The sequence below is a fragment of the Malus sylvestris genome, chromosome 10 (genome assembly GCF_916048215.2).
Source record: "Malus sylvestris chromosome 10, drMalSylv7.2, whole genome shotgun sequence".
NCBI lineage: Eukaryota > Viridiplantae > Streptophyta > Magnoliopsida > Rosales > Rosaceae > Malus > Malus sylvestris.
This window is the reverse complement of record NC_062269.1, coordinates 21946113-21958059: the sequence shown is the minus strand read 5'-3', so window position 1 is coordinate 21958059 and position 11947 is coordinate 21946113. Positions and strand designations below refer to the sequence as shown.

General features: G+C 34.3%; 1 protein-coding gene and 2 long non-coding RNA genes across 9 annotated transcripts; 2 read left to right on the top strand and 1 right to left on the bottom strand.

Moving 5' to 3' along the window:
* The first annotated feature begins 1047 nt into the window (after nucleotides 1-1047).
* LOC126585013 (uncharacterized) lies at nucleotides 1048-4091 on the top strand. Of its 7 annotated transcripts, none has more exons than XR_007610223.1 (6): nucleotides 1048-1156; nucleotides 2302-2369; nucleotides 2518-3144; nucleotides 3272-3400; nucleotides 3695-3749; nucleotides 3899-4091. It is a non-coding gene; the product is annotated as an uncharacterized LOC126585013 (long non-coding RNA). The 7 variants fall into 7 exon arrangements; XR_007610224.1 differs by having other exon boundaries at nucleotides 2518-3150; XR_007610225.1 differs by lacking the exon at nucleotides 3272-3400.
* Nucleotides 1163-2257, top strand: LOC126585014 (uncharacterized). Its single transcript, XR_007610230.1, has 2 exons — nucleotides 1163-1571; nucleotides 2089-2257. It is a non-coding gene; the product is annotated as an uncharacterized LOC126585014 (long non-coding RNA).
* Nucleotides 4092-8960: 4869 nt separating the features above from the next.
* Nucleotides 8961-9314, bottom strand: LOC126584318 (chaperone protein dnaJ 11, chloroplastic-like). The gene has a single exon (XM_050248736.1). It carries the CDS (start codon nucleotides 9312-9314, stop codon nucleotides 8961-8963), a length of 354 nt encoding a protein of 117 aa, XP_050104693.1.
* Nucleotides 9315-11947: the final 2633 nt, after the last annotated feature.

The following is an 11947-nucleotide window of genomic DNA, read 5'->3' as shown; positions in this document are numbered from 1 at the left end:
GTCCAACAATATGTAAAAACCTTTGGTTTTTTTCCTCTTTCTTTATAAAGGAATTAGAATAGTCACAAACGTTTGTTTTGCGCAAGAACAATTCAAAATTGCATTGTCAAATTGTACTATGACAGATGCATATACCCATGTAGCAAACATTTTCTCTTTTGGATTTTTCACTGCTGATCGATTTCTCTACCAAACATGACATAATTAATTTCGCTCCATGGCGCTATGGATGTTTGGGATTAATAATGTTAGAAAGACTAAATTTTTTAAACTAAACTTGGAAACCAAATGATGTGCACCAATAGAAAATAAATACGTTAATCGGTCCTTAAATAATAATCCAATAATCAATAGCCATGTCATCTGGTTTGTAAATTTGATTTAAATATTTGATCTCCCTATCATTACCCTTGACACTCCTTTTCTTCTTGTTAGGTATAAGCCATGACATGTAACGCTGTAATCTATGGGAAGCGCAATGAAGATTCCAAAAAGACTAAGGTCAAGGCCAAGTTGCATCGCATGCATGATTCTCTTGTACGTGCTCTACTCGGACTAGGGTAATGCCATATACACACAATTTGCATGCATGTATACCGACTCGACTATTCAATCGTATAATTTTGAACAATTAATATCTAGAACTAGTATAGTTTTCCTTCATCTAGAAAAGAAAAAAAAAAGAAAACAAAAGGCTAAGTTGATTTTGTTGTGGCTTTCATTACAAAGTAAACTAGTTACAACAATTCACACGTGTGAAATTTTACCGCAAACATAAAAAAAAAAGTACGATGATCATGAAAGAGAAAAGTTTGAGAGAAAAATATATGTGATTAGTGGCTTTAAAACTTAAAAGTCTCTTGGAGAACAGTTCCACTTAGAGAAGCTAAATTCGGAGAGTTAAAACTTCCTAGACAAAAAAATGGCTTTGTAAATGGATTTTGGTCCGATCAATAGAAGCATCAACAAGCTATAAATACGACAGGAGTTGCTCTACATTTTTTGGAATTTAGTTTTTGTAATTTTGGGTGTTTTGTTTATATCCTTAGATATGTTGTTTGGTTGTATGATTTGCTTCTGTGTTTTGTTTCAGGTCACTGTGCTTTTCGTTTTTTGGGGCTTCTGTATACAAGCTTGGAAGCCAATTATGTTCAAGGTAAATAATTTCGGTTTTTTACGCATTTTCTGCAACAAATTGTATTTTTTAATATTGTGAAAGTTATGTTTTCTATAGTGTGAAAGTCCAATCTGTGGGATTTATTTATTTTTTAATTTTGGTGTCGTTGCTGTGTTGTTTTATGGTTTTGGATGGTGTTGGATGACTTGGTTTCATTTATGTGTTGCAGAAGATTTTATCTTTGCTGCTGAGCCATATGAGTGGTACATTGACTTGCTGCGCTTCGGGGCTGTCAAACATTGTGGTTTTGGTTTAGGATTTGAACGGATGGTTCTGTTTGCTACTGGTATTGACAACATAAGAGATGTTATTCCTTTCCTTAGATATCCAGGAAGAGCGGATCTTTGAATTAGTTTATAGATTGAAAGGGATATATTTGAATTAGTTGTTATAGGTGTTGATGCACAAAATCTGTGAGGACTTTGGACCAACAGAAAGTGTCAGGTTTTGTGACCTTCGCTTGGTTACTTCGGTCACTAGTGAGGATAAGTACGTAAATGAATAGAGACAGAGAAGCAAACACAGGATGTACGTGGTTCACCCAGATTGGCTACGTCCACGGAGTAGAGGAGTTCTTATTAGTAGTGAAGGGCTTACACAAGTACAAAGGATCAAGCTCTCAATTTAGTGAGTTCTTGTGAATGATTTAACACAAATGGCATTAGGCAATATTGTGGGGGAATGACCCCTATTTATAGAAAAACTTGTAGCTTTGTCACATTGACATGTGTCATGTTATGATTGGTTCTTGATGTCGACACGTGCTGCGCTCTGATTGGCTTCTAATCTTGACACGTGTCGAGTAGTGATTGGCCTCCTGGTCGGAGGGGAACTCTTCTGGGTCCTTGACAGTATAGCGTTGGCCGGTGCTCGGTAGTTTCGGGATTGGTCAAGTATGGTACAAACAATAGGTTTGTGTCCTTTACCTTTATCTACGTTAACAACAGTATTGCCCGATCATCAGCGGAAGAACGTAGAACAAAGAATTGCTGCTGTCAATTTGATTTGTTATTAGACAAGCAGATCTATTCAGAATTCTATGTTTTGTTGATTCACAACTTTAAATTATGTTTCGTGTGATTTTTGGAGCTCCATTTTTATTTCGATTTCTTGCGTATTGGAAGGTTATGGATGCATGATTGGTTGTTGGTTGAAGTGATTTCTCCCCACCGCATCGCGTCCAGAAGATCAGGTTTAATAATTTTCGCACATTCTTCAATCGATTCTGTCAATTTTTTCATCAATTCTGTCAATTTATTTTATGAATTACACAGCTCTGGTTTTGAATCTTTGTTTGGTGATCGAAGATTGATTTCTTTGTCTCTTCATTGTCGATTCAGGTGCTCACCTCACATGGCTTCATTGGAGATGTGATGGTTTTGCTTAAGTGTTTTAGATAATCTGAAAAAATATGTAGATACTATGATTTGGGGTTGCTTCCTTAAACCGTGATAAAGCAGTCCATGTAATTTTAGCATGGTATCATTTTTTATCTAATGCATGAGTATAAGAAATGTTAAGACAATAGTATATTGGGAAACACCATGTGATTTAAAATGCAAAGAGAAACAATGAACCATGTTTTATATTTTGTTCATATTGGTTGATTTAAATTTGGGAACTTTTGACTTGGATTAATGTGTTCTGTTTAAGATATCAATTTTAGATTATGAATCGTTTGCCAATGCAAAAGCTTACATCTTTTTTATGGTAGGATTCATGCGTTTTTTCTTAATCAGTTAATCTTTCAAGCTTTTAGTTTTTATCAAGAAATTTAATTTGGGTTTCATTTATTTGTAAAACTAGACACTATTTTGTGAAGATTTTTCTTTATAATTCAGTAATTAATTGCTTCTTTAGCTGTAAATTTGACTTTTGTAAATTTCCAGGTTGTTCTAGACTTTGTCAATACTGCACAGTTCTCTTTGCGGCCCATTTCTATTTCGTATAGCAGAGCTTGATAACAGGTTTGGGTCAGTCTCAATTGCCAGTAGATATTACTTTGTTTTAACTTATTCATCTTTTTTCAATTTTTGTGCAAATCTTTTTGAAACCCTAGTAATTCAAAGTTCAAATTTATGTGTAAATTGATAGGTGTGGGTGTGGACACCCAATATGACGTTTACGTGGTGTTGCTATCTGGTTTCACATAATTATACTGTGAACCGTCGAAATTTTGGTTTAGCTGCAGATAAAACAAAATCAAAACGTTACAAAGTAGAGGTATAATTTAATTTTTATATTTGATGCATCATTGGATTAAATGAATATATTAATTGGTTTTGGTTTTCCTCACCGAGCATGTGAAGGGTGTAATCTACCTAAAGTAAATAACCCAATCAGTTGAAAATGCACTCACCTGTTTTATTGATAACTATACAGAGATTTGAATCATTCAATTTGTGTTAAAATATTGTATTGTTTTCATTTCAATGCTTTCTTCTTAATTTCTATCAGCGTTTTAGCTTATTAGTTGGTTATATAATTATTCCTGTGTTTTTTTGTAAATTTACGAAGAAGGATTGCAAAAAATCACTTAATGCTCTGGCAAATTGCTTGGTGATTCTATTTGGTAAGCTTTGAAAAGCCTCATCTTTTTATTCTTGGTTATTTTCCCCTTAATTAGTATTTGTCCTGTTTGTACGTTTGGTACAAGTCTGTCTCACTATTTTACTGTCATCTGTCAGAATTGTTTTTTATTATTTCCGTGATGTTTTGCAGGATACATTGATAATAGATTTCGTATCAACTACCATGCGTCCAACTACGTACCTTCTTCGTTTAATGTAAAATGGTCTGCAATGACATCGATTGTATCAAAAATTTCGGTCACCCAATTTATGCTTTTCATGTAATATTCTTTCAAAAAGTTCAAATATCTTTCAGTTTAAATAACATTAACGATTTATAACAATCTCTTATAGCCTTGAAACATATTTTTTTAATACGGTTTCTAATCCCGCAGCAACGCGCGGGTCATATTTCTAGTATATACTAAAAGAGAAAAACGGTTGAAACATTGTTCGCTCGCCAGTGTTCTTCCGTTTTTACCCTTTCTTTGTTTCTATGGACACTGTTTATTCTACAGTGTACTCCCGCTTTTGCCCTGCTTCTTTCTTTCATTCCATTTCTGCCTAGAATGAGGGCTTATGAAAATTGGGCTCTTCCTTTTGCTTCCAATACGTTCTTCCAACCCAGCCCCGATTCTCTCTCGACAGTTTTTCAGGAAGCACAACGTGAATCCCGTCTCAGTTCTCCCGATTCGAAGAAAAATCTTCAACTAGCTTTGATTTCACGGTAACTCTTCTCTCTCCGTCTCAGTTCTCCCGATTCGAAGAAAAATCTTCAATTAGCTTTGATTTCAGGGTAACTCTTCTCTCTCTAGAATTTTGTTTGGGATTATCTTTTTCTCTCTGTTCCGCTGAATCTCTATGGCCTCTGATTAAATCTTTTTTGTTAATCATCTTCCAAGTTGCCACCGCTACTCCCGTGCACATGTCGACCATCGCAAAAAGGGTGTTCCGTCGGTCTCAATAAGAGTGGGTTGAGGGCAGTTTGCAGAGTGACAGAGGTGGGTCTAGGGTTTCTCTCCCCTTCCTCTTCTTCTTCTCCATCAAAACCCTAATATTCCCAATCTGATCTGTCCTTTATTGGGTAAGCTCTGAAACCTTTGTAGAACTCATGCATGTTGTGTTGATTTCATATTTTCACTGTCAATCACTCTCAATTCCACAAAACAACATTTTATGTTCACATGTATGAGTAATTAATTTGATTAGGTTTCTGGTCAGAGTTGCATTTATATTCTGCATTTTCTTTAAGAATTTAGTGTCTAATTTGAAAAATTCAGGAAGAATATTTGATTTTGTTCAGAACCCATCTACTAAAATATCTAGATTTCTTAATGGACTTAAGGAAAAATATGGTAATTTGGTTTATCCACCCCTCCAAATTTTGATATTATGTATTGTATTGAGATTTTGTGTCCAATCTAAAAAACCCAGCAAAAATCTTTGCTTTCTAGTAAAATTTGGTGGTTCGCTGGAAAAGAATCAAGGGTGCTAGAAAAAATTGGTGGTTTGGTTATAAGAATATACATGTTAAACGTGTAAAAAAGATTTCATATTATGTTTGGAATTTTGAGCAATTGGTTGTGTTCAATTACTACATGAAATTCAGAAATGCAATTCGGAATTTCAATTGAGGTCGGGATATGATTGTAGAATTTGTGTCATGTTTCGTTGTGCTGAATCGGGTTTGATGGAGAATTTCTGATCGTGATCAGAATCATGGGTTTTATTTAAAATTGAAATTGGATTCAATTATATAATACTTTTAGAGAATGAAAACTTTATATAATGTTTTTAGAGAATGAAAAGGAGAAAGTGGTGATGGACACAAAATAATTACCGATCAATTATGCTTTAACCTTGGAATGTGGGGTACAAACATTATGAAAGTGTCATTAGAGAAGCACCAAAAACCAAACTCAACTTTCGGTGACTTCAAAGACAAGAAAGGCTCAAGCTTTGGGAGACATATTACGTTTCTTTGATAGTTGTTGAGATAGGTGTGAGACTTAAGTACCCTGTTCTATGAATGCACCACAGTTCATGCCTTTTGGTGCAGCTTTTCTCCTTAAACACAATTCCACCTGGAATGGCAGATTAGCCTTCAAGTCTCTAATTAGTGTGCAATTATAGAGTTTTGTTTAAAAAGATGCATATATTTTTCACCCATATTTTCCAGGACAAAGGGGAAAAGAATCAAAGAAATGGGTTTATGTGAGTGTTTGATTATCCCATTTAATGTAACATCACGTGGAGAGTGTGACAGTGATTGTGGTTTGTGAACACTACTGTCAAAAGAAGAGATAAGGTTAAAAGATGTGTTTTTGCTCACCAAATTGTTGGTTTTTGTAGAGACAGCTTCTGTTATTATTCGGTAGATCTTTCGCTTATTCTCAAGTGATTTTTGCTTTTTCTTTTGGCAATTAGTGAGTCGGCTATGTTTGAGGGATATAATCCTCACTCATAGTATAATGTTGTTTTTGGTAATTAATTCTGCAATAGTCAATAATGACAATCGTAGTTGAATTGCATGTATGAAAATTTGGCCTTTTGTATGGAATTTGAATTTTGTGATTGAAAATTTATAGTTTTTTTTCTTTCCAATTTCCAGCTTTGAATTCACAGAAAGAGGTAGTTGTCATCGTTCAAATTCATATTCAAATAGTATTTATGAGCTTATTATTTCGTCGTGGTCATGTAAGGCTCAAGAAAATAGTAATATCAGTTTTTAAATAAACCCTTTTGTTGAATTTGAATATCTGCATGTTTGATTTTGGTATTGTATAAATAGGATTTTTAATTTTAGTCTTGAGTAGGACTTTGATTGACTATGCATTATGGGAGGAAATGTAGATTGAAAGTGTTTGCTTACCGTGTAAAAACCACATTAACTTTTCAACATTTGAAGTACAATACTTTAGGAAAACACCATATCTATACCAACAGGCTTGCGATATATTTTATGGTTTTCTTTTATGTTGAGAAAATTGGGGATTCCTTTTAAAAGACTTTATTGGTCATATGGTTTGGGAGTACTTACTGGAACTACAGCAAAGCTGCCAGCTTTGCTTTCTTTATCAGTCATTAGAAGAATAGTGGAAGCAGATGAATTTATGAGGCCTAGCTTATAGATGGATGGCTTCCTAATCTGTATGACTACCATGTTCATCGTTACTATTCAGGTTCGTCCAAAACTTGCTCAAAGAGCAGATTGTCAGTAATTTGAGCTGGTTGTAAATAGTATCATCTCTTTGTAAATAACACTTTAAAATCATCTTTTTGAGTGTAAACATTTTATATGTAAAATAATATCACCCTAAACAGTCTTAAAACCAGCAACATAGCTCGAGGGCTCAATTGCTAGTTTAAGCTAATTAATATTGTCCTTCTTCCACACTTGATGTAATATGTATATGTGTGGATGTTTAGCCTAGGTTTCAGCTGTATAGCAAATACTATATTACTATACGTGTAATTTGATCCAGAAATTTAGCATTCATATACAAATGCGAACCATGATCCTTGTGAGTTCTTTTTTGGCTCTAATTATATGTTTTTTAAAATACAAGTGACACAGGAAGTAGATTAATCGAACAAAGAACCTCCGATACATGAGTAGTTGGCTCCTAATCATTTAAGCTGCAAGTTAAAACATCGAACTCTTCTCTTCAATTCACTCTATAATTCTAAATATCTTTTTGAGTGATATAGTGATCTAAGTTCTTGGTACGAAGAGTGAGTAGCAATATTCCAAAATTTATGTTTTAAGGCCCAAGATCAAATGGTTCATCCTCATGAAATTTGGTGAACTGTGATGATTAACTGGGCTTGATGGAAAATTTGTTGATTCTTAACTGCGGCTGCCTTTAAATATTGGACTTTTCAACCCAATAGTTTAACTTATTTTTTTGGTCTTGGAAATAGTTTAACTTCGAATTGAATGTTTTTTTAAACTTCGAATTGAATGTTTTTTTATTTTTGACAGATATTCTATTTCTTTTTTTCTTTTTTTTAACAAATGATATGCTATGGGCTAGCAGCAATAATGTGGTTTCAAATTCGTCTTTGACGAGAATGAAATCTAAAATCTTTTACTTACAAGTGAAAAGAAATACCATCAAACCGTAATATTAAGTGGTGAATCGATATTCTATTTTAAATCATTTTAATTATGTGAGAGTTATTTAACTCGGATGTAAAGAAATGGACACGTCGCCTTAACTAATATCTCAATTTTTCATTATTCCACACCAGTAATGTCTCTTGATTATCTTGATTACCAGTTAACAGTTCAATCATACAAACAGAAAGTATCAAAATTGTTGAACAAATAAATCTTTAAAGGTTGCATAGTACGAGCAACTAAATTGGAATCGGATAAGGTTATGGTTGACAACGGACTGATTGCGTGGGGTCCAAGCAACAGTGTAGATGGGTACATGTACCACAAAGAAAAAGGAAATGGAACATTGACATGAAAGGGAGGTGCACCCCTTAGATTTATGTCTGGTTGTGATGAATTATAGTGTTGATAACAGACTGATTTGTGGCCACAAACGAACAACTTGAGTTATTATTTTAATCTTTACCATTAATAGTGTCGATTTTGTTGTTGTTTCAACTAAATCTCTCCTAAATTTAGTATGAAAATTTATATGAATTGTTGCATAGATGGCTTATGGTGTGTTTAGAGGAGACACATTTTGTAGTCAAGATGTTTGATCATTTGTTTGTCGTAATAATTAATAGAATAAGTACGTATTACTTTTCCACAAATAAAGCGATCTAAAATATGAAAACTCTAGCAATCAAATGCATGACGCTTAATTAGTTTGATTTTATCTGAACGTATTACTTTTCCACAAATAGTGATCTAAAATATGAAAACTCTAGCAGCCAAATGCATGGCGCTTAATTAGATTGATTTTATCTGGATGTGATCCAATATCTTAGTGGATAGGGTGTAGGGGTTCTACTCATGGAATCTAGTTCAAAACTCTCAATTTCTTTAAATTATTGTGATAGTTTCTAACTTTCCTCTTCCTCCTTAATAATAGTAATATTTTTTCGAAAAAAAAAAAAAGGATTTTGATTTTTATCCCATTAGCAACAAACAATATTCATAAGCCAACAAATCACAAAGCTAAAACGCATTTCAGACATTTATACATGCACATAATAAACAGGGGGTCCTCTGTTTCCTCTGTTTTGAGCTACCAACATTGGTCAGTCTCCCAATTCCTATTAGTCCGTCGCGAAGACCCCGCCATTGCCGAAGCGGCAGCAGCCATGTTCGCCGACGAGTACGAAGATTGGAAAGGTTGGGGACATCTATAAAGATCCCTGTCGTAGTTTGCTCTTTTATCGGGGTCCGATAGCGTTGCGTAAGCTGCATGGATTTTCATGAACTCATTAGTAGAGTTTTGCTTTTGGTCCATGGCGACAACGTCAGGATGGCACCTTCTGGCTAGCTTTCTGTAGGCTGCCTTGATCTCATGACCACTTGCGCCCATTGGAAGGCCAAGAACCTCGTACAGTGAGGAAGTTGAGCTAGCTGCTGCAGCCATGAAGTTTTCAAACGTCGTCGGTTTGAATCTTTGGAATCTGTTTGGGTTGGTAGGAAGAGATTCAACTCTGGGGTTTTTTAAAGTGCTAGATTTTGAGGGAGGAGATTGAGATGAGGAGTGAAGTGAGTGGGAGGTTGTATTGGAGGGCTTGAGGAGTGGGATAAATGGGAAGGTGTTTGTGTTAGTTTATATAGAAGTGGATATTATGTATCTTCTGTTTGATTCTGCAATACGACTTCAATATTTGTTGTCGATGATTACATATATTCGAGATTTAGTCAGGATATTGTACCAAAAACATCTCTATCTCGAACAATTGCATGGATGAATGATACATAAAAACATCATCTGCACTGTCGATATAATATAATGTTTTTGTTTGAAACGATCAACCAATGCAAAATTAGTAACATGGATGGTACACAATGAGAAACTGTTCTCGGAATTATGCAAAGGACTTATGAGCTTATCCATAGGATGCTGTACTGTGCTGAGTCAGCTGTGCTGTTTATATGGATAGGACTACACTTTCCTCCGATGGTCCCACTTTCCCCTCCCTACACTGGATATACAGATAAAGTTAGGTGCAGTGAATTCATGATTTGTTCTATTTGTTTTCCTTGGCCCCACTTTTCACTTCCTTAAAAGCATCTCCACTTTTTACTTTCTTTGTAGACGTTTTATCTTAATTTTTTTTAAGAACTTTTTAACCTAAAATGTTTAAATTGTAACAAAGTAAGATTTCATTATTTATGAATTATTTGTTGGATTAAATTTCTTTATTTCAATCTCATCAGTTGAAAGAAGCAAATACCTACTTCGCTCTTTGAAATAATTTGATTTTCACGTATAACACAACAATTTACCTAGCACCAATTGCTAAATTAGTATCGTATAATTTTGAAAAAAATTATTTGAAAATTTCACTCGTCAATGTTCATGAACATTAAATCAATTTGAAATTTTAATTCTTATGGAATTTAAAACAATCATTAATTAGCCAAATTGTAAGAAAAATAAGTAAGAAAAAAAATTAAAAAATAATAAAAAGAGAGTATAAGTGTATTTGCAAGTGGAGGGACATTGATAGAATTTTGCTCACATAAGTTGCTACTTATTTTGTGGGACCCACTGTTTTTTGGGGCTACATGTAGCAGGATTTTATGCTACACAAGAAAGGAAATTGCTAATTTTAGTGGTGAATCTAACCCTATTTTACGGTTCATTGGAGATGAAAGATCTTGGTAAGGCTGAAAATATAATAGTCTCATGCAAAATAAAACCCCTGCTGGGAATGCTCTTACCAGGGGGAACTTCAAGATCCCACTTTAATTAAATCTTAAAAGATAACTGTTAATTTAATTAAATTAGACAAATGACTTTGACACGTTGGAGCTTCTTGGATTGAACAAGGTTGAGACTAGTTTTATCAGACTGATGAGAACGTTTGAGCAACTAACTACTGTGGGGAGCTTATTCATCAACCACTCCACTTGTGTGCCAAACTTTTGTCACTCATAAATGGTGTGTTTTACCGATCTGGAATGGAGTGGGAAGAAAGGAATTACCCTCCTTTCAAGGCATTCAGGTGTTCATTTAGTATTTAGAAAATGAAATAATAGTTGGGTCCACTTAAAATCTGTAATCAGACTCTTAAATTTTTCGGAATTGGATTTTACTCATATGAAAATGTTATTTGAATTCCGAAGAAGAGAAGTACGATATGTATTGAAATAAAATAAAACATACAAAGTGGAAGATAACGTGTTTAAATGGATCTTGATAAAAAATTTGTTGGAGCTTTCAACTCTATCGAAAGAAAAAAGAGCGTCCTCTCCTGTAGCACTCCCTCCCCTCATCCCTCTCTTCACCGACTTCCTTGTGCCTTCACCACCACAACACCAGCAAGACCATCAAATATCGTGGCTCTTATCCCTCTGCATGAGATTAGTAATTTGGTAGAGCCTCAAATCAGAATAGCTTCTCCCAAAATTAAGACATGGATAATTTACAGTAGAGAGACTCAGAGGTGCCTATGGGGCAGCGTGGAAGTGGGAAGATAGAGGTGGGAGGGAGGAGGTTCACAGATTCCCATGAAGGGCAAGACACGATCTCTCTTTTGCCGGATACTGTCATCTTTGTACTAATCTAAAATATATGTTTAACAAAAGGGTAATACAGTAATCAACCTAGTTTTAACTCCGATTCAAATAAACTTGTAAACAATTTATAAGAAATTATCTATCATTCCTACTTCAATTTTAGATAGTTTAGTAAACAACTTTAACATAAATCTCATTTTGATTTCGTCTTAATACAATTCTTCATCAATTTAATTTCTCTCATTTTGATTACAAATTAGTAACTTAGTCATTAGTGCTTTCAATTGATGTTTGTAGTCTTGTTTATTGTTAGTGGGACTGTATATCAAAACAATTTGCCAAACATGAGAGTTTCTTGAAGGGTTTGATAGTGTTTCTATACAAGTTGAAATTCTTATGTTTTTGCAATAGATTTTTCCTTGGTCTTGAACATATTTGGGTTTAGATTTCATCAGTTGTATCGATCCTTACTGAAGTTGCATAACAGTGAGGAATGCACTGGAGAGTAAGGATAGTAACTTGACAGAAAAA